The 20330-nt window shown below is 40.0% G+C and overlaps 1 protein-coding gene across 1 annotated transcript in view; it reads left to right on the top strand.

Annotated features, from left to right (window-relative positions):
* MED13 (mediator complex subunit 13) overlaps nucleotides 1-17682 on the top strand; it is a 52222-nt gene extending 34540 nt beyond the window's left edge. The window contains exons 11-30 of the mRNA XM_008492339.2: nucleotides 111-195; nucleotides 543-664; nucleotides 1798-1888; nucleotides 2051-2265; nucleotides 2429-2625; nucleotides 3818-4734; nucleotides 6159-6326; nucleotides 8008-8231; nucleotides 8797-8986; nucleotides 9621-10089; nucleotides 10744-10963; nucleotides 11429-11620; nucleotides 11766-11989; nucleotides 12422-12564; nucleotides 12816-12974; nucleotides 13376-13561; nucleotides 13755-13903; nucleotides 14131-14304; nucleotides 15472-15572; nucleotides 16287-17682. Coding sequence (XP_008490561.1) covers nucleotides 111-195; nucleotides 543-664; nucleotides 1798-1888; nucleotides 2051-2265; nucleotides 2429-2625; nucleotides 3818-4734; nucleotides 6159-6326; nucleotides 8008-8231; nucleotides 8797-8986; nucleotides 9621-10089; nucleotides 10744-10963; nucleotides 11429-11620; nucleotides 11766-11989; nucleotides 12422-12564; nucleotides 12816-12974; nucleotides 13376-13561; nucleotides 13755-13903; nucleotides 14131-14304; nucleotides 15472-15572; nucleotides 16287-16419 — 4359 coding nt within the window. The 3' untranslated portion in view covers nucleotides 16420-17682. The remainder of the gene's footprint in view (nucleotides 1-110; nucleotides 196-542; nucleotides 665-1797; nucleotides 1889-2050; nucleotides 2266-2428; nucleotides 2626-3817; nucleotides 4735-6158; nucleotides 6327-8007; nucleotides 8232-8796; nucleotides 8987-9620; nucleotides 10090-10743; nucleotides 10964-11428; nucleotides 11621-11765; nucleotides 11990-12421; nucleotides 12565-12815; nucleotides 12975-13375; nucleotides 13562-13754; nucleotides 13904-14130; nucleotides 14305-15471; nucleotides 15573-16286) is intronic.
* The last annotated feature ends 2648 nt before the right edge of the window (nucleotides 17683-20330 follow it).

The following is a 20330-nucleotide window of genomic DNA, read 5'->3' on the forward strand; positions in this document are numbered from 1 at the left end:
GAGAACCTGATACTTCTGGTTGTGTACAAGAATTCCCCTGGGATGATAGAATACCCACCATTCCCCTGGTTAATTTAAGCAAACTTTCCTATGTTTTTTTTTTTTAATAGACTGAGGATGGCACATCCAGTGTTACAGTTCTGTCCCATGAAGGAGAGGATGCCATGTCTCTATTTAGTCCTTCTGTCAAGCAAGGTAAAGAGACTTTCTGTCCTTTCTTGTTTAATTGTGCAGTATTACTGGTCTCTGAAATAGTCAATAGATTCTAATAGGCTGCTAAGTTTTTTACTTTATGGTTTGTGTTTCCTTGTCCCTTAAGATAAAAAACAGAGTTTTGTTGTTGCATGTTTGCAAATAACATTTGGATTTTATAGCCAACATTTATAAAGTGAAATGAACTTCATGTGTTGAGTGGAACTGAGAACATATTTCACTCCCTTCTTCCCCTGGTGGTGGAAATAGTTTTTAAGATGAATTTATTTTTTTAATTTATATATATATTGCCAATGTTTTGGTAATGTTTGTCATCTTTTTCTTCACAGATGCCCAACGTATTGCTGCTCATGCTCGCACTGCATCAACTAGCCTGTTCCATGAAACAGACTTGGTGGTCTCTTACACTGACCTTGACAATCTCTTCAATTCTGATGAAGATGAACTAACAGTAAGTGAGAATGCAAAAGCAAGGGCAGCTGCTAGCCAGAAAACTGCAAGTGTGTCTTTGGAGGATTGGCTTTTTTTTTTTATTTTGTTATTTTTTTGCATATAAGCAAGTGCTGTGGCTCCTCTGTAGCAGAGGAAGTGCTTTGGTTGACTCATACAACCAGATTTTTGCTACAAAGGAGCTCTTGGTCTTCTGCCTGTACTTACCTAGATAGCATATTCTTCTTGAATATACCTCTGGTTGTAATTTTGCACACTCAGCAGTGGTAGTACTGCCCTTTTCCTGTGTTCTAGGTTCTCTTTTAACTGATTGGTAAAACAAACCCAAAACTTGTGAAAAAGGAGATGCATCTGAACATATGGACACTCTGACAAAAAAGCTGCTTCATTGCAGCAGCTATTGTCTTGGTCTCTGATGGCTCTGAATCCATTGTCTTTCTAGTTTCTTTTTCAATACTGTTTGTAATCAGTTGTCTTTTCTGAAGTGTTCTGTGCTCAATGCTTAATCCTAAATCCCCTTACCCAGACAATATGTCCATCAACATTAATGGGAGCTGTAGCTGAGTAAGGGCTGAAGGATCTTAACAGCCATCAAGGGTCATTATAGAAAGCAAGTGTATTTTCTCTTAAACATGAAGAGTCTTATTTTCTGTAGACTTCAGTACTGTCTAAACATTGTAAAATATATCTTGTGTTCTTTTAATTTCAACAGCTTTTCTTCCCTGTGCCTCTTGTTGCAAGATTTGTGTTTATCTTTTCTGTTCCTGTTCATTGTGGTCACCCCAGTAATGTTAGCATGGCTTTGGCAGTGTGTATGTTTTCTCTGATAGATTGTGGGCAGCCCTATTTACCTCTTTTTGAGTATGTCTGCTAACAGGCTGAGAGCTATCTCATAACTGGTCTTTCATTTTTATAGCATCATGACTTGATGGCAGAGCATTCCCTGAGTTACAAGTATTAAGGGAGGACAAGTGTAACCCCAACTGCTAACACTGGGCCTCTGATTTAATATTTCTATATTATAAAAAATCTCAGCTTTCTGTGTCCTCTGCACATGAAGTCTCCTGTTAGCAGAAAATAAGAATGTGTTCAGTTCTGAAATGATTTTATTACAATACTTCTTTTCTCTCTTAGCCTGGATCTAAAAGAACAGTCAATGGTGCTGATGACAAATCCAACTGCAAAGAGGCAAAAGCAGGAAACCTAGACCCACTGTCATGCATAAGTAAGCTTAATTTGGTTTTTTTCCTAAATAACTATCTCTAAGCATTTGATGGTTAATATGTTGTGGGAATTTGGAAACACCTGCTTTGTTTGTCCAACTGAAATTTTAAGAGAAAAGAAATACTTCAAACTGTAATCCTGCCTGTCTCTAATCTGAAATTAGGCACTGCAGATCTCCATAAAATGTATCCAACTCCACCTTCATTGGAACAGCATATTATGGGGTTTTCTCCAATGAACATGAATAATAAGGAATATGGCAGTCTGGACACTACACTTGGAGGAACGGTACTTGAAGGGAACAGCTCTAGTGTGGGAGCTCAGTTCAGAATTGAAGTGGATGAGGGTTTCTGCAGCCCCAAACCTGCTGAAATAAAGGTAAGTAGTGCTGGTAGTCCTGATAAATGTTTCTGATAATTAATTGATTACTTAATCCTGAGTAGGAACTGTGGAAAACTGAGTACATTTTGTAACTTGAAGCATTTTAATTGCTGAAGTCATCTGATTTACATGCTGATGCTTTATCACGTCTGACTTCTAGGATTATTCTTACGTTTATAAACCTGAGAATTGTCAAGCTTTAGTGGGTTGTTCCATGTTTGCACCACTGAAGACACTTCCCAGCCAGTGTCTTCCTCCCATCAAACTGCCTGAAGAATGCATTTATCGCCAGAGCTGGACTGTGGGCAAGTTGGATTTACTCCCTCCAGGACCTGCCATGCCATTCATCAAAGATGGGTATGAGCTGTGCTGCAAATGTTTAAGCTTTGTAAGGTGGTGAGTTATCCACACTCTAGGAAGTACCCCTAATTTTAGTTGTTTTTTTTTAAACCTGTAATGAGAAATAGTTGTCAGGACACACTTTGTTTACACAGCTGACAAAAGCCTTTAAAAAAATCTTTACAATTAAACTCTACTCTGAGATTGTCTTCTCAAATAGCTTCTTAACTGTGCATACATTTTATTCCTTGTCTCATTTAAAGGTTTCTTGGGGAACCTTAATGGTGAAAGTCCAGTTTTAATAAGTAATGAAGATGGTAACAATCAAAATAATTGTAAACTTGGGACTTCTGCTTGCAGTAGTGTTGTAGGTACTGTAAGGGCTTAGCAGGTGATGCTTCTCTTAGTTAAATTATTTTCTTAAATAGCAGTAATCTCAGCTGTACTGGGATTAGGAAAACATTTCCTTTGATTGGAAGCTATGCCCAGTGTGACATTGCCTGGTAACAGCAGCATGATCTGCCCTTGGTTGTGATGGTCTTGCTGGCATTTCTTGAAGAGGACAAGGAATAATTATTTTCTTCTGCATTAGTAGTTGGTATAAATACATAGTCTCCTTGTTGCCTAATCCATTTATTGATAAAATTATATTAAATCTTGGAGTAAATACTGACTCTGCTTCTCGTAGGGTCATTTGTAAGCAATATGTTTCTGGGTCTCATTAGCCTTATAGGTCTTTGGAGATACTCAGCTGCTTAGGAAAGAAAATGTTAAGTGTTTCCAGGTGATACTTTCCTCATGGATCCAGCTGAATCTGTTGATAGACCCAGTATATTTTCTTAGTGTGTGTCAACACAATGTGTAAATAAAACATGAACAAAAAAGGTGTCCTTTAGACTCCACAGAACCATAGAGTTGATAATTTATTCTGACCGCACTTGTTTCCTGCATGCTTTGTGTGAAGGAAAAGACAAAAGGAGGAGGGGAAAGATTCTTGAACAGTGCTGTCAGTGGGAGTCCTGTAAAGTCATTTACAGCAAATGCTTGTGACGTTCCTTAGAGAATGAAAGTCTTGCTGTGGATTATGAAAGTCTAGTTTAATAAAGCAAATATTAATAAGTTAGATCCTTCTTTAGAAACCTCAGACTTAAGCTTCTGAACAGGACGTTGTGTACTTAAAGTATTTCCTTCTTCTTGTGGCTGCTAATAGTGATGGAAGCACTATGGATCAAGAGTATGGCCCTGCATACACACCACAAACTCATACTCCGTTCGGGATGCCACCAAGCAGTGCACCTCCCAGTAACAGTGGAGCTGGAATTCTCCCTTCTCCTTCCACCCCTCGTTTCCCAACTCCTAGAACACCAAGGACTCCTCGAACACCTCGTGGAGCTGGCGGACCTGCAAGTGCACAGGGTTCAGTCAAATATGAGAACTCTGATTTATATTCACCAGCTTCCACACCATCGACCTGTAGGCCCCTTAATTCTGTTGAACCTGCAACAGTGCCTTCCATCCCAGAGGCACACAGCCTGTATGTGAATCTCATCCTCTCAGAGTCCGTCATGAATCTCTTCAAAGACTGTAACTTTGACAGCTGCTGCATTTGTGTTTGCAATATGAACATCAAAGGTGCTGATGTTGGAGTTTACATTCCCGATCCAACACAAGAGGCCCAGTATAGGTGTACCTGTGGTTTCAGTGCTGTTATGAATAGAAAATTTGGCAACAGTTCTGGACTGTTTCTTGAAGATGAGTTGGATATTCTAGGACGTAACACGGAGTGCGGCAAAGAAGCGGAGAAACGCTTCGAAGCTCTCAGAGCTACTTCTGTTGAACATGGCAGTGGAGGGCTGAAAGAACCTGAGAAACTGCCTGATGAGTTAATACTGCTGCTGCAGGATCAGTGCACCAACTTGTTCTCACCCTTTGGAGCAGCAGATCAAGATTCTGTCCCCAAAGTTGGTGCAGTTAGCAACCTGGTACGTGTAGAAGAAAGGGATTGTTGCAATGACTGCTACTTAGCCTTGGAACATGGACGGCAGTTCATGGACAATATGTCAGGAGGGAAAGTTGATGAAGCACTTGTGAAAACTACTTGCTTGCACCACTGGTCAAAAAGAAATGGTAAATATTGAAAACAGCTTATATTCTACTTGTTGAACTTTGATTTTTTTATTTTATTTCTTAAGTGTTTGTTCTTGTGTTTTGCTTCCGTGAATATTGGATACTTCGGACTCTTTTCCCTCCTGCATTCTTGCATAAACTTTGAGTTTAATGGTGCTCAGAATAACCATTTCTTTTATGTTCTGTGCTGGTACCATGTAGCAAGCAGAGTGTAGGCCTTGGCTGCCATCAGTTGCAAATTCCTAACATAAACTTGATGGGTAATGTATGATCAGTGACTGTCCATGACTCCTTGCTGGGCTTATTCTTCTAAAGCAGCTTTTGGTGACTGCATCTCCTGAGGTTCTGTGGAATGAGTGTACATGGGAAGTGTAGGTGGTTCAAATGGTGACTGTTTTGTCAAGGCTACTGTGGTAGAATTTAATAAGATTTATGATTCAGTTGGCTTCCCCCCGACTTTAAGGGGGGCAGTGGTTTAATGGCATGTGTGGCAAATAAAGCACTATTGTAGCCTTCACTGCATGTTGGAGCTGCCAGAGATCCCAGGATTTTTCCTTTTAGGGCCTGGCTAATGATATACTGTCCCATGGAATACCCTCTGTGTGTATTTGTGTACTTCTCCTCTCAATGATGGTCTTTTCAAGTTAGGAGCTCTAGCAGGTTGAGCAGTAAAATGTGAAACTTTGCTAGCACTTAGCTGCAATTCATGGTTGTTAATGAGGATGAGGAGGACTAATAGTACAACACAGTTAGGTTTCTCTGGATTGGTGGGGATTTAGCTTAAAAACCCAGGTTATAGATGAATCAGTGTGTTCAGGCATCCAGGAGAAGACTTTGTTACTGTAACCTTGGTGTTTAAGATGCAAAGATACTTCTAAATAGAAGGCTTTGAAGTTACAGCCATACCGAATTTTGTGGCAGCTTTTTTATTCCTAAACACTGTGAAATGGCATCGTGGTGGCAAGCTGGTGAAATGGACTGTGGCTGTTCGGGGCTTCCCTCAGCTTCTGTGAAGTGAGCACTGGGTGGCAGTCTGCCTAACCCTCCTTTATTTGGAAGGAAAATCCTGTAGTTTAAGGGCCGTATGACTTGTCTGTATTTTACTGGGGGTTTTTTTTGTTAGTTTTAGTTGCTCTTCCATCGGTTTAAATGATTAAATGGTTAAGTTTCCAAAGGAAAAAGCTCTACAGAAAAACACTTGGGAAAAAACTGGTTTTTGTAAGTTGATGTGAGGGGGAGAACTCTAAATCCACGTGCCTAACTTTTTACCTCCTAGGCTTTGGGTTGCCTGCAGGTACATTTCAGGACAGAGCAACTTTGTTTTAGGGTTCTGTGTTGTCGTGTGGAGGGCTTTACTTTATCCTCTTGTTGCAGCAAAAACCTTGACCATTTATTTATTTTTTTTCTTCTATCTCCCCTTCCAGTTGTGGATGTGAGCATGCAGTGTTCCCAGGACATCCTCCGCATGCTGCTCTCTCTCCAGCCAGTTCTTCAGGATGCAATCCAGAAAAAGCGAACGGTCCGGTCCTGGGGTGTGCAGGGGCCCCTGACGTGGCAGCAGTTTCACAAGATGGCAGGCAGAGGCTCTTATGGTAAAACTGCTCTGGAGACTCTGCTCTCTTAATCTCTCCTTGATACTGCCACCACCACACCTCAGTGTCTGGGTGCTGCTCAGCCTGTGGGAACTCTGCTTTTGACCTTTTTAGAGCTATTAGGTAGAATTATTCACTTGAGGAAAAGAGAATTTTCTGTTCCTTGAAAGAGGGGTGAATTAGAGAGGTGGGTTTAAAATTAACAGCTTCAACTCTGCTGTTTATATACACCTGACAGTTTTCCATGTGACTGACTGAAATTGTAAAGCTGGATTTCATCTGAAAAACAGCAGTTGTTCTGTTTTTTTTTAATACAAAAGAATTACTCCACTTTAATTACTCTAGGAATAGCATAGCTAAAAATACTAGCTTCAAAATGTATGCCTTATTGCTCAGTAGTTTCAGAACTGTGTTGAAGATCTGAGGTTATCCAGTGTGTTGTCTGTGATAAATATTTGGAGTGGGCACATTGACAGATCCAAGGTAAATTTTGTGCACTGGAGATTTAAAATAATTTCATAAGCATACAAGATGGATTTACCACTGTAGAAAATGACCTTTCACCAGCAGATCTTTTGGAGCTATATTTAGAATGTGGTAATTATAAATTCAGGATATATGTAAATGCACGTTTGAAAAATATTTTTTTTCTGTGGTTTTTTACCTATCTGCTTAGAATATTCCCATTTCTTCCCCCTCGTTTTGATCACTTCATGGACAGTAAGGATCTGTTCCTGATTGTTGCTGTATGCTGATAGAAATATTAAACAGCAGTGTGCCCAGGTGGCCAAGAAGGCCAATGGCATCCTGGCCTGTATCAGAAACAGCGTCACCAGCAGGTCCAGGGAGGTGATTCTTCCCCTGTTCTCAGCACTGGTGAGGCCACACCTCGAGTACTGTGTCCAGTTCTGGGCCCCTCAGTTTAAGAAGGATGTAGAGGTCCTGGAACAGGCCCAAAGGAGGGCAACCAGGCTGGTGAAGGGACTCGAGCACAGGCCCTATGAGGAGAGGCTGAGGGAGCTGGGGGTGTTCAGCCTGAAGAAGAGGAGGCTCAGGGGAGACCTCATTGCTGTCTACAACTACCTGAAAGGAGGCTGTAGCGAGGTGGGAACTGGACTCTTTTCACAGACAACCTTCAACAAGACAAGAGGACACAGTCTTAAGTTGTGCCAGGGGAGGTTTAGGTTAGATATTAGAAAGAATTTCTTCACGGAGAGGGTGATCAGGCTATGGAATGGACTGCCCGGTGAGGTGGTAGATTCTCCGTCCCTGGAGACATTTAAAAAAAGACTGGATGTGGCACTCAGTGCCATGGTCTGGGAACTGCTCCGGTGGGTCAAGGGTTGGACTAGATGATCTCTGAGGTCCCTTCCAACCCAGCTAATTCTATGATTCTATGATTCTATGATTCTATGAACTGAGGAGCTTCTTTTTGAGGACTCAAGAGATTTCAAATAAAAATAATGAGCTGGTGCTTTTTTGCAGACATGTGGATCATCCATGCAGGTTTTTTCTTTGTCTGTTAAAATGATAATTATTCCATTTATAATCAGGGCTGCTTCCTGCTTAGATGCTGGGAACACTCGTGTTTTTTTTTTTTCTCCTCATGTTTCCTAGAAGCAGGGTGATAATTTTAGGCTTTTCTGCTTAAGATATTGGAAAATGTGTCTTGCTTTTCCAGGAACTGATGAGTCCCCGGAACCACTGCCAATCCCAACATTTTTGTTGGGATATGATTACGATTTCCTGGTGCTGTCTCCATTTGCTCTGCCCTACTGGGAGAGGCTGATGTTGGAACCTTATGGATCTCAAAGAGATGTTGCTTATGTTGTGGTGTGCCCTGAAAACGAGGCTCTGCTGAATGGTGCAAAAAGCTTCTTCAGGGATCTGACTGCAATATATGAGGTACATTATTTATGGCAGTTAGCAGTGAAATGGATTTTTGAAAGACTGTTTCTAATACCTACTCATAACTACTTATCAGGCTTGTCTCAGCTGATATAAATTCCTGCACAAAAAGCTGTCTCAAAGCTGCTAAAAAGGATTTTAGGAATGGGCACTTGGAAGATAAGGGTTGTTGCAGCTACACCATTCCTTTTAATAATAGCTGGTTTTGAGAGTCTTTATCTGATAAACGCCACTCAGTGGTAACACTCTGTATTACCACCTTAATTGTTTCAGCTACATTTCATTAATTAAATGTATGTATTACTTGGGTTGCTTTTAAGATGAGACCAGGTGATGTATTGACCTGTTTATCTTGTATTTAGGAAAACCTGAAAATAAACCATAAAATCACTATGAAATATTTCACACTGGCATAATCTAGAAGTAAATATGACTTTGGAATGTCATGACTAAACTATTAAGTTCTCTGCTTTTCTATGTATGTCTCTTTATGTGATAAATTTAACAGTTTTTAAGGTTTTAAATTTCTTTCCTTGCATCTTCTATTTTACCTTCTTTGCAGTCATGCAGGCTTGGCCAGCACAGACCTATCTGTAAGTTATTGCCTGATGGGATCATGAGAGTTGGACCTACTGCTTCAAAGAAACTTTCTGAGAAACTGGTCACAGAATGGTTCTCACAGACAGCTAATGCCAACAATGAAGCATTTTCCAAACTCAAATTATATGCCCAAGTTTGCAGATATGAGCTGGGTATGAAATTTTATTTTTAGCTTATTATTTTTATGATTATTTTTAGCTTTTATTTTTATCTTATTTCATACAATTACCACTTACTCCATTCTAGCAGAGGAGAAGAAATAATTGAGTTTATTCATTACATCTTATTGTCTGTTTCAGTTTTCCTTTTTTAAGATTACTGGAAAAAAAAATCCAAACTCCTCAGATGTTTAGATATATGTGCTAAAATGGCTTCTTACCATCTAGCAGGATCATCAGGGAATGGCAGTATAGCTGCCCATAGGGACTTTGGTTGGCTGTCTGTATGGGTGACTTAAATTCAACATTTCTAGCATGTTGAATTGCTAGAAATTCAACATGAATTGAATTCATCAGCATGAATTCATTCATTCATTCATTCATGCTGATGAATTCAATTCATGTTGAATTTCTAGCAATTCAACATGGCTGGAAAACTTACATTTTTTGATATTTCTGAAAGAATCTTATGAGAATGCTAGACTTTGAAATTGAATACCTGTATTTTGAGTGGTAAAAAGTATGCTAAGGGTTTGTTCACTGTTTTGTTAAAACTATAGACTTAGAGAGATGCAGGATGCTTAAAACCAGTTGCAATATAAAATGTCTCCTTTCTTTCTGGTTTTAGGTCCTTACCTTGCTTCTCAGCCTTTGGACAACTCTTTACTTTCCCAAACAAATCTGGTCCCTCCCTCCAGCCAGCCAGCCTCTGCTCTGCCCCCAGTGACAGCTAACTCTGGAAATCCCAACACTCCATCATCTGCTCCTGCAGCCCCCACCAGTAGTACTATGACAGTGACATCAAACAGTGCCCTGTCCTCTGCAGCCACCACAGCTAACTCAACCTTGACTACCACTGCCCCATCCTCCTCTTCTGCCAACATAGGCAGTGGGATCCCAACAAGCAAACCTTCTTCTTCATTCCCCCCTTTCAGCAGTATGAACAGTACCACTTCTGCCTCCCTGCCCACCCAGGCTGCAACAGTCCAGAATGGGCAGACAGGGGGACAGCAGCAACAGCCAACACTGCAAACAACAGCCATGGCTGGAGATGCTCCTACAGCACCTGCACAGCCCCACCCAGAGGTTTCTGAAAGGTAATGAACCGCAGAGTTTAACCTGCTTCACCTGAAGGAAAACAAAGGTCCCTCAGCTCAGCCAGAGGATCTCGTCCTCACAATAAAAATGTTATTTTTTTTTCTAGTCACAGGCTGCTTTTTAGGGAAAATGAGAATTCCTTCATATGGTGGAGCTGAACTTTTTGGCCCCAGTCTTAGCTGCAGCTCTAACTGCACCTCAGTGTCTGCTGTGGTACAAAAAATAAACTTTTTTATTTTTCACCTCTCTCTTAAGAGAAAAAAATTCACCAAACTACTCACTTCAGTATTTTAAAGGGGGGAGGGAGGAATAGCTAACTGGCACTGTCTTAAAGTTCTACTATCTGTTATCAAAGTTACATTAGAAAAGACAGCTTTTAGCAAGAGCCTGACCTTGTGGGTGTTCTTGTTCCTCAGCTGAAGCAATAGAACTATGGGGTGGCTGAGCTCCTGTATAAAGAAGGCTAAAGAAAAGAGAAGCAGTACTAAGTTGCTGATAAGCACACATAAAAAAATGACATTAAAAGACTAGCTTTTTACACCACAGTTGACTCAAAGGTCTTTTAGATTAATATTTAACAATTTCTTCTTAGTTTTAAAGTCAGATTCTCAAAACCCAACTTTTTATAACTGGTTTCAAAATTTCATTTCCAGCACTATGGATCGTGATAAAGTTGGAGTCCCTACAGATGGAGATTCACACGCTATCACCTATCCACCTGCAATTGTAGTTTACATCATTGATCCTTTTACATATGAAAAAAAGGATGAGAACAGCAGCTCATCCAGCTTGTGGACTCTTGGACTTCTGCGCTGCTTTTTAGAGATGGTTCAGGTTCTTCCTCCTAACATCAAGAATATCATTTCTGTGCAGGTGAGCCAAAGCATGCTGAACAAAGTGTCTTTGGCTTTGGTTGTGCTTTGGAGGCTATAATCTGCCCTCAAGGTGAAAGTTTATTTGCTTTGCAAACATGATTTCTGCAGTGCTACAGCTGTTAAATCCTTTAAGATGGTATTTTTTAGAGCAGTTTGGGTGTTACCAACCAAAGCCAAATACTGTAGTTGATTGCAAACTCATCAGTCTTATCTCCCAGGAAGTGTTAGTGGCCCACTCCTATAATGAGTGAAGTCTGGGAAAGTTGCTTGTCCCACCTCTGGAATTTGTGCTGCCAGCCTGACCCTGCTGCTTCCTGACGGACATCCAAGTGTAATGTTGTCAGCACCTGCAAAAGTAGTTAACTAGTCAAACTCTTAACACCAGCGTACCCAAACACTGTCACAAAAGCCATCTAATGATGAATCAGTAATTATTTTTCCTCTCCTCTGTAATCTGTTCTAGATTGTCCCATGCCAGTACCTTCTACAACCTGTGAAACACGAAGACCGTCAGATTTACACCCAGCATTTAAAATCTTTGGCATTTTCAGCTTTCACTCAGTGCCGGAGACCTCTTCCAACTTCCACCAACGTGAAAACATTAACTGGCTTTGGCCCAGGTTTAGCCATGGAAACTGCTCTTAAAAGCCCTGATGTGAGTCTTGTTAATGTAGTTGTGTAAATATGCAGATGGGAGAAATGTCCCTGTTTGTTAACTCACTGGAGTCTTTCTCCTTCATTTACTGGAGTTCTTGGGAATATTTGTTTCCCAAAACCTGACTGTTCTGCTGTCTTTACAGAGACCTGAGTGCATTCGACTCTACACCCCTCCCTTTATCCTGGCTCCTGTAAAGGACAAGCAAACAGAACTAGGAGAAACTTTTGGAGAAGCTGGCCAGAAGTATAATGTCCTGTTTGTAGGCTACTGTTTGTCTCATGACCAAAGGTGGCTGCTGGCATCCTGTACAGATCTCTATGGAGAACAGTTAGAAACTTGCATAATTAATATTGATGTACCAAACAGGTAAGAATGAACCTGTCAACATTAATTTCTAGTCTGTGTGTCTTCTTTCTTTCCCCTGAAGAATTAAGTTTGTTTATGATGGTGTAAGAACAGCTCTGCCTTTTGCAGACTCTCTGTATTGCAAAACTGGGTAAAGCAAATGGATAATTTCAGTATTATGTGCACACTGGTTTGAGTTAAACTTCTAGTAGAACGTTATTTGGTTTATGTGGTGGCTGAGTGTTTTTGTATGAGTGTTCATACACACAGAGGCTTTTGATGTCAGTGTTACAATGTGATTAAAAAAACAAAAGTTGCAGTTGGTGAACTACAATACTAACATTCTGGGGTCCTGTGAATGTTCAAGTTAAGACAAATAAATTCCCTAAGTGGCAGTAAAAACCTTGTTGCAGATGGGTTCTACCTTTGCTTTCTTTTCTTTCTTCATTCTAGAGCTCGCAGGAAAAAGGGCTCTGCCCGCAGACTTGGTCTTCAGAAACTCTGGGAATGGTGCTTGGGACTTGTGCAGATGAGCTCTCTGCCATGGAGAGTTGTAATAGGCCGTTTAGGAAGAATAGGACACGGGGAATTAAAAGGTAATGTTGGCATTTGTAGGGTCTAAGACTTGATTTGAAGCTTTTATTTTGCACTCATATAAAGCGTTTTTCCCTATTTCTGGAAGAAAACCTCCACAATTTGAGAGTTCCTTTGTGTATTTGGAACTTAACAGTTGTGAAGCTTCAGAACTTAACAGTTGTGATGCTTCTGCCAGACACTGTTAGCTGTGAAATGTGTCCTGCAGCAAGCACTGCTCTGCTAGACAAACCCCTGTGCTTTGTATCCTCAGACTGGAGCTGTTTGCTGAGCCGCCGGAACCTTCAGTCCCTCAGTAAGAGACTAAAGGACATGTGCAGAATGTGTGGGATCTCTGCTGCAGACTCTCCCAGCATCCTCAGTGCTTGTTTGGTGGCAATGGAACCACAGGGGTCTTTCATTATTATGCCAGGTATTTAAGAAACTCTCCCTTTTTCTTTCTTCTTTTCTTCTTTCTTCTTTTCTTCTTTTTTTCTTCCTTTCTTTCCTTCTTCCTTTCTTTTCTTTCCTTCTTCCTTTCTTTTCTTTCCTTCTTCCTTTCTTTTCTTTCCTTCTTCCTTTCTTTTCTTTCCTTCTTCCTTTCTTTCTTTCCTTCTTCCTTTCTTTTCTTTCCTTCTCCCTTTCTTTTCTTTCCTTCTCCCTTTCTTTTCTTTCCTTCTCCCTTTCTTTTCTTTCCTTCTCCCTTTCTTTTTCTTTCCTTCTCCCTTTCTTTTCTTTCCTTCTTCCTTTCTTTTCTTTTCTTTTTTTCTGGCAAGGGAACTCGTAGTTCCAGTTTGGAAAAACTTCAGGAAACCCTTGGTTTCTCTTTCACAGATTCTGTGTCAACTGGGTCTGTGTTTGGCCGCAGCACCACTTTAAACATGCAGACATCTCAGCTGAATACCCCCCAGGACACATCTTGCACTCATATCCTTGTGTTCCCCACGTCTGCATCTGTGCAAGTAGCATCGTCAACTTACACCACTGAAAACTTGGATCTGGCCTTTAACACAAACAATGGTTAGTAAATTTGATTTGTTCTTGCTTTAAAAAACAACCAACCAAAAAAAAATCTTCCATCACTCCTGCTGTAATAAGACTAAGACTTTATTCTAATGACTCACAAGATATATATGGAAAATCACTTGATTTCAGAATGTGTTGTTTTGTGTAGGCAAAGGATAGAAATTCACTGGTTTTGTTCTTTTTCAAGATGGAGCAGATGGAATGGGAATCTTTGACTTGTTAGACACTGGAGATGATCTTGATCCTGATATTATAAATATTCTTCCTGCATCCCCTACTGGATCCCCTGTGCATTCTCCAGGGTCCCACTACCCCCACGGAGGTGATATGGGCAAGGTAACTGTTAAATACAAGTTGTGTTCTTGTGCTTGTTCTGCAGCTGCTCATTTCCTTTTGTGGAATGAAAGGTTCCTCCAAAATGTTTTGACTGGAGACTGGATTGTCTTTGCAAGATTCATGCAATGCTTGGATATTTCAAAACCCTTTGTGTTTTGAAAGCTCCAGATAATTTTCTATGAAGTTTGTGCTCTCCTCGTATTAAAGCCCTGCCTGTTGTTTTACAGGGTCAAGGTACAGATCGATTGCTTTCCACAGAATCTCACGATGAAGTAACCAATATACTGCAGCAGCCATTGGCCCTGGGTTATTTTGTGTCAACTGCCAAAGCAGGTCCATTGCCTGACTGGTTTTGGTCGGCCTGTCCTCAAGCACAAAATCAGTGTCCCTTGTTTCTTAAGGTACTGTACCTTCAGCAGACTGCAAGTTGGGCAGTGTGGAGACACCTGAATGATAACTATTATGCTTCAAACCAAGCTGGTGCATTTCTCTTTGGAGTATGTCTGCTTTTGCAGCAAGAGAAATAATGTTTAGATTCTTTGAGCTTTGGCTTTTTATGCTCACTTTTTGTAAAGGAAGAGAAATGAGCAGTGGGAGTGGGAGTAGCAAATGTTCTAAAGGGTTCTGTTCTTCTTGTGGTTTCTTTGCAGTAGTCAGGACTCCCTTCTGTTTCTGGGTTTGTGCTCTGTTATTTTGTAAGAAGAAGTTGAGATTCTGGACAGATCTCTGGTTAATGTTTGACTCCTGTGGGGAATGGTGGTAGAGAGGAAAGTGCACGAGTGTAATGTAGTATCTCATTTACACTGGGGAAAAGAAAAATATTAAATAAATCTCTTTCTGTGTTTCACAAAGCATAAAAGCTGAGTTTTCACTGTCAGCTGTTGCAAAGTGATAACCATTGTGTCATCTCTCTGGATATTGTCTGATCCCCTTATCTTTTCATGACACAATCAAGACGTACTTGGCATATTTAAGGCTATACATTAGTATACAGAGAAACTTTCTGTCTTAACATTAATCACTTCTGACTTAAATTAGCATCTCTAATACTATGCTTTATTTTCTAATGATAAAGATATATCTTCTTCAGCCTTATTTGTGTCTGGATTAGTGCTTCCTCTTGGCCTAAGCTCAGCTGTGGCTTTGGAAGAAGATGTCTTTTTGAATAGAGGATTTATTATTTACCCTAAGCAGCTCTATGTATGGGATATAAATAGAGCAGCCTTACAGAAGGAAACTGAACTTTCAAGTCTGTAAACCATTAGACATCTTGGGCCCCTTGAATTGCCTTTAGTAACCACTTAATGTAGGCAAAAGGATTAAAAAAAAATAAAATCCCTTGGATGTATTACAGTAGTAGTCTGTGCTTTTAGGAGTGTTCTGTGTGAATTTCCTGCATATGCTGGTAATTCCTGAACTTGCTGGTAGCCTTAAGGATAAGATCTGTTTTGGCTTGGTGTGTCAGAGAATAGGAGGTGACTGCAAGGTACAGGTCAGCAATAGAGAGGGAAGAAAATAAACTGTATAGAACCAGGCAGTAACTGTTGGCATCTCTCTTCTTTCCTTAGGCCTCTTTGCACCTCCATGTGCCTTCAGTGCAATCAGACGAGCTACTCCACAGTAAACACTCCCACCCACTTGATTCTAATCAAACTTCTGATGTGCTCAGGTATTTATGATTGATCACTTGCAAAAACACTGTTCCTTTCGTTTTTAATACTGTTGCAGTGAAGCTCCATGTTTGTTTGTTTTCCTTGCTGTTAATTTTTACTTTGTGCTGCTGATATCCTTAGTACATCAGAGACAATATAAATAGCTGTGCTTTGAGTGATTAAAAGATTGCTTTATCAGAGAATGGTGCAATTAAAACCAAACATCTCTAAGCTCTTCTTTAACTAATCAGTGCTGATTACAACTGAAAATATTAGAGAGACAAGGAATTCCTCAAGCTAGAAGAGCAGTTTGAGGTGCAGCAGAAAAGGGGGCACAAAGGGGTGGAAGATATTTGAGCCAGAATCTTCTGTGGCAGTATTGTGGAAATACTGAAATGCTGCAGTAGAGGAGTCTGGAGAGACTCATGGAAACATAAGACACTTGCTGAGAAAATGTTTTTTTTTTTTTTTTCTTGGTGGGTTTGTTTTTTTTTTTTACTATGTGAACCTCTTGACATTAATTAAGCATAGACAATTAAAATGACAGCTTTCCATTCAAAGAAAGTTTAGCTTTGAACTGCTTGTAACCATTCTGAAAGCATGTTATTTCAGAACGTTGGCAAACTTGTTTTATGTTCTTAATACCAAAGAAACTGGATTATGTTAAATTAGGAGTGTAAAAGACTGCTGAGAAAATCAGTTGGCTTGATGGGAGCTTGTTTGCTTTTCAGGTTTGTTCTGGAACAGTACAATGCACTCTCCTGGCTAACCTGTGATCCTGCAACCCAGGACAGACGGTCATGTCTCCCAGTTCATTTTGTGGTGCTGAATCAGTTGTATAACTTTATCATGAATATGCTGTGATCTTCATCTGAATTTTGCAAGACAAAAATGAGGAAAAGGGATATTTCGCTGCAGGACTAAGTTATAATTCTTCTCAGTGCAAGTTGTTTGTGATGGGGTATGAGTCTTGTTACTTCCAGCAAATATTGTTTTGACTTGTGAGAGGGGCACCTGCTGTCTTTGAGTCATCGGATACGGGGGACGCTTCAGGTTGACGATCAGAAAGTGTATTATAACATTTTTAGTGGCAAATTTTAACCATTCTTCCCCAACCACAGTATTTGTGAAGAGTAATGAGCCATAGTACCCAGTCATGGTTACCGAATATTCAAAGCATGGAGATGAGAAGAAAAATGAGGAACAATAAGTTTCAACCTATGGCTTCGGAACATCAAGATGTTCTTGTATTGGATTATAGTATCTAGTATTCAAAAATGCCTGCATCTCTTATTTATTGTAAGTTTTTAAATGTATAAATTGTCTTATATTTCTTAACCTCTTTTATAAAAATTTTCCTAGAAGGTTTATACTGCCTTCTTGCTTTAAAGCAATTGGTCTAAAATATATGTAATCGTCTTAATTAAAAGTTGCAGTAGGTTGCTTTTAGAGTATTATTTTTTTGTAAGGGGTGGGTGGGGACAGTAAATTTGTATTGTCTTGATGTACAGTTTAATGGGGATAGAGGGGTTAATGTCCATACCATTGTGTGTGGGGGATTTACAGCTAAGCTGTAGTTGCAGAGTACATGTACAGTAATGAAGTTCACTGTGTTTATATAAATTGCAAAGGTACTGGGTCTTACAGCATTTTATATCACACCTTTACAGAGCAACAATGGCAATATATAAGTGATATTGTAGGTGGTTTAACTTGTAGTGAGAAGAAAATGAATAAAACTCTTCAGCTGAAGTTTGTGCTATGGTTCAGAGCTGTGGCTAGATTCTCAGGTGGCTTTCCAGTAGGCAAGGTTTAATATTGGAAGAATATCTCTTGTGTGTTGCTGTTACCCAAGATGTTCTTGGCACTGTGGGGACTGCATTGTTTTCTTCCACATTTGCAGTAAAAATGATGCAGAAAACTCTGATCTGATCCACAGTTTCCTGCAAGGCTGAAATTTAGCCCAGCTCTAGCCATTTTACAAATGCAAAAATAGTCAATCTTGACTTTAAGATTGGTGTGTGTTTAACTAAAATGTGGTGTATATAGATTCTCAGTGAATTCTGGTATTCAGATTTTATTCCACTATTAAAAAAAAAACCAACAGAAAAAAAAGAAAAAAAAAAAGGGAAAAAAGAAACCAAAACACCAAAAAACAGCACGAAATCCTGAACATTTTCCTTTTTAATGTATTTTTGGCACTATGGTGAAGGTCCCAAGTATCAGTGTATGGCCTTCTCCATCTCCCCTTTGCAGGCTCTGGCTGGGGTGTGTGCACCAAGGAGGCTGAGCCCTCCCTGAGGAAGGGACTGACAAATCACAAGGTTTCCTAAAACCTCCCCTTTATCTCCAGTCACCATTTTTTCTCTCAAGGTGGTTTTCCTTCCTTTCTCCCAGCACATGCCAAATGTCTGATGCTGCTCTGAAATAGCCCCTACGGGTGCTGAGGAGCAACTGCAGATGCTTTTTCTGGGTTCCTCATCTGACTGCCAGATTAAAACATGAACTGCAGTGCTCATGTGAGCCTCTTGTGACAGCCCAAGTCCTGGGTCTGAGTGCTGTCCCTCTCACTGGTTCAAACCCTGAAAGGAGCAACTTGTAGGATCTATTTGTGAAGAATTCACTTGCATTTACAAAGCCTCTGCTGTGTTAAATGAAAATTCACGTTTCATAAATGCAAAATGCCTGCCTGAGAGAATTTTTTCATACAAGCAGTCTCACTGAATCATGTATATACAACATTAGCAAGTTTTTTCTTTTTTTTGTATAAAAGGTTGTACAATTGGTGATGAAAATTCTCAGTCGTTTCTTCAAAGGAACATGAGTGCAATCAGGAGCATATTTTGATAAAGAGAGTTCAAACTGGGTCTGTCCATCACTTGATCGTGGTAGTGCACTGTAGGTTAAACAGCACATTTTTGTCTTAAAGAGGTTTTTTTTTTTCTCATCTGGCTGAGATTTTTGAAGTGGAAAAGTGCTCCTAAAACTGGAATTTGCAAAGCATATGTCCTGTCTTTGTGGGTGGTTTGTTTTTTGGGTTGTTTGTTTGGTTTTTTTAAGCTTTCTTGCTACGTGGTCATATTTAACCCTGGCTCAGCTAGCCAGGTTCTGAGGGCTGGGTTTTGGTGTGGCTTTTTTTGTGTTAAATCCCATTTGTAATCCTAAAGGTAAGTGAAAAAGCTGCCTGAACATTGGTGTAACTGTATTCTGGACCACAGCCTTTCCTGGGAAATCCTCCCAACTGTGAAAGCTGCCTGTTTTTCCCACTTTCCCCTCCCCACCTCAATGCAGTCCAAGTGAATTTTAATGTTTTAACCCCCAGAAAAGATGAGGAGGGCCATTTCTGGAGTGATAGTCCTAGCTGGACTATGTACATATCAAACCCACCAGCACCACGGAGCCATCGACCACACTGGGTGTGCTTATTTGCTAGCAACTTCTGTTGAAGTTCTTTAAGTGCACATAGTAGCTGGTTTATAAATAAAATGCTCACAGTCCAGTAACTTGGGTTCTTTAGCAAGTGCAAGCTTGAGAATTTGAAAATTCTCAGCTCTAGCTTCTAAAAATGGTCTTAAAAGAAAATACCATTCCTGGCAGTGTTCTCTTAAGTAGCTGTGGAGGTTTACCTCCTTTTATGTGATGAAAGAATGAGTTTCTTCCATTCCAACTACAAATACATATTTTATCCCAGCTATTGCTGTATTTAAGCCATTTGGTCACCTTTGCCTCACTATTTGAATTAGATTTCTGAGCACCCTGGTGTTAGATTAGCAGGCTACAAGTTGTACTTGCAAACAACCCTTACATTTTAAAAGTAGCTGTAACATTTAGCCCTTTCTACCATTTCCTGAAAAAGATGAATTTATATTTAAATCCTCAGCTATGTTCTTACTTAGCTGTCAGTAAGATTATTGCATCTCTGTATTTACCTCTGTTGGAGATTTTAACTTCCTGTGTTGCTCTGAAGACTTGCAGATGTCTTTAATCAAGCACTCTTTGTTAATACTGTAATATCAAAATATTATGTCACATTATTTTGAGGCTTTCAGAAATAAGAGCAAAAAGGTTTTTAAAATGCTATTGCACCACCTAGTTTGCTGCACAACCGTATGGCACAGCATATCAGTCTGTTTGGGTAGTAATGCTGCATAAACTGTTTTGGTCTGGGTTTCTTTTGCAAATTTGTTAATTTAGTGCTATTGTATGACATTACTGTCTCAAACCTCCATCTGGGAAGGTTTTGGGGTTTGTTTCTTTGTTTTGTTGTTTTTTTTTTTTTCAATGAAGGACCCAGGATTCTGCTTCATACTTAAATTTTGTATTATTATTATTATTATTATTATTATTACCGTTTGTGGGTGTACTTTTTTGTTTTCAGTGGAGTAAAGCTTAATTTACAGTAGAACTGGATTTGGGACCTACCACAATCCTCAGGGTCACTTTTTCAGGACGTTATTAATGGAGCTGGAGCATTTGTTTTATTTTGTTTTTTTTTCCGAGTGAACTGGATGTGAGGACCTTGCAGAAGGACGATGGGGTGGGGGTGACACTGCTGTGGCTTCCCTGCTGGATTTGTCACCTTCTTCCTGGCTGAATTCTTCCGAGGGAGCTGTTGGACCTTCTCACACAGCCAAGTCGTCGTTATTTATCTTGACTAAATAAATAAAATAAACCAACAAACAAACGTCGAAGCGATGAAAGGAACAAACACTATTGCTGCCGAATGCCATAAACACTGAGCTGTACAAATTGTGATTTGAGGAAATGAGAAGGAG

This window comes from Calypte anna, chromosome 19 (genome assembly GCF_003957555.1).
Source record: "Calypte anna isolate BGI_N300 chromosome 19, bCalAnn1_v1.p, whole genome shotgun sequence".
Classification (NCBI taxonomy): Eukaryota; Metazoa; Chordata; class Aves; order Apodiformes; family Trochilidae; genus Calypte; species Calypte anna.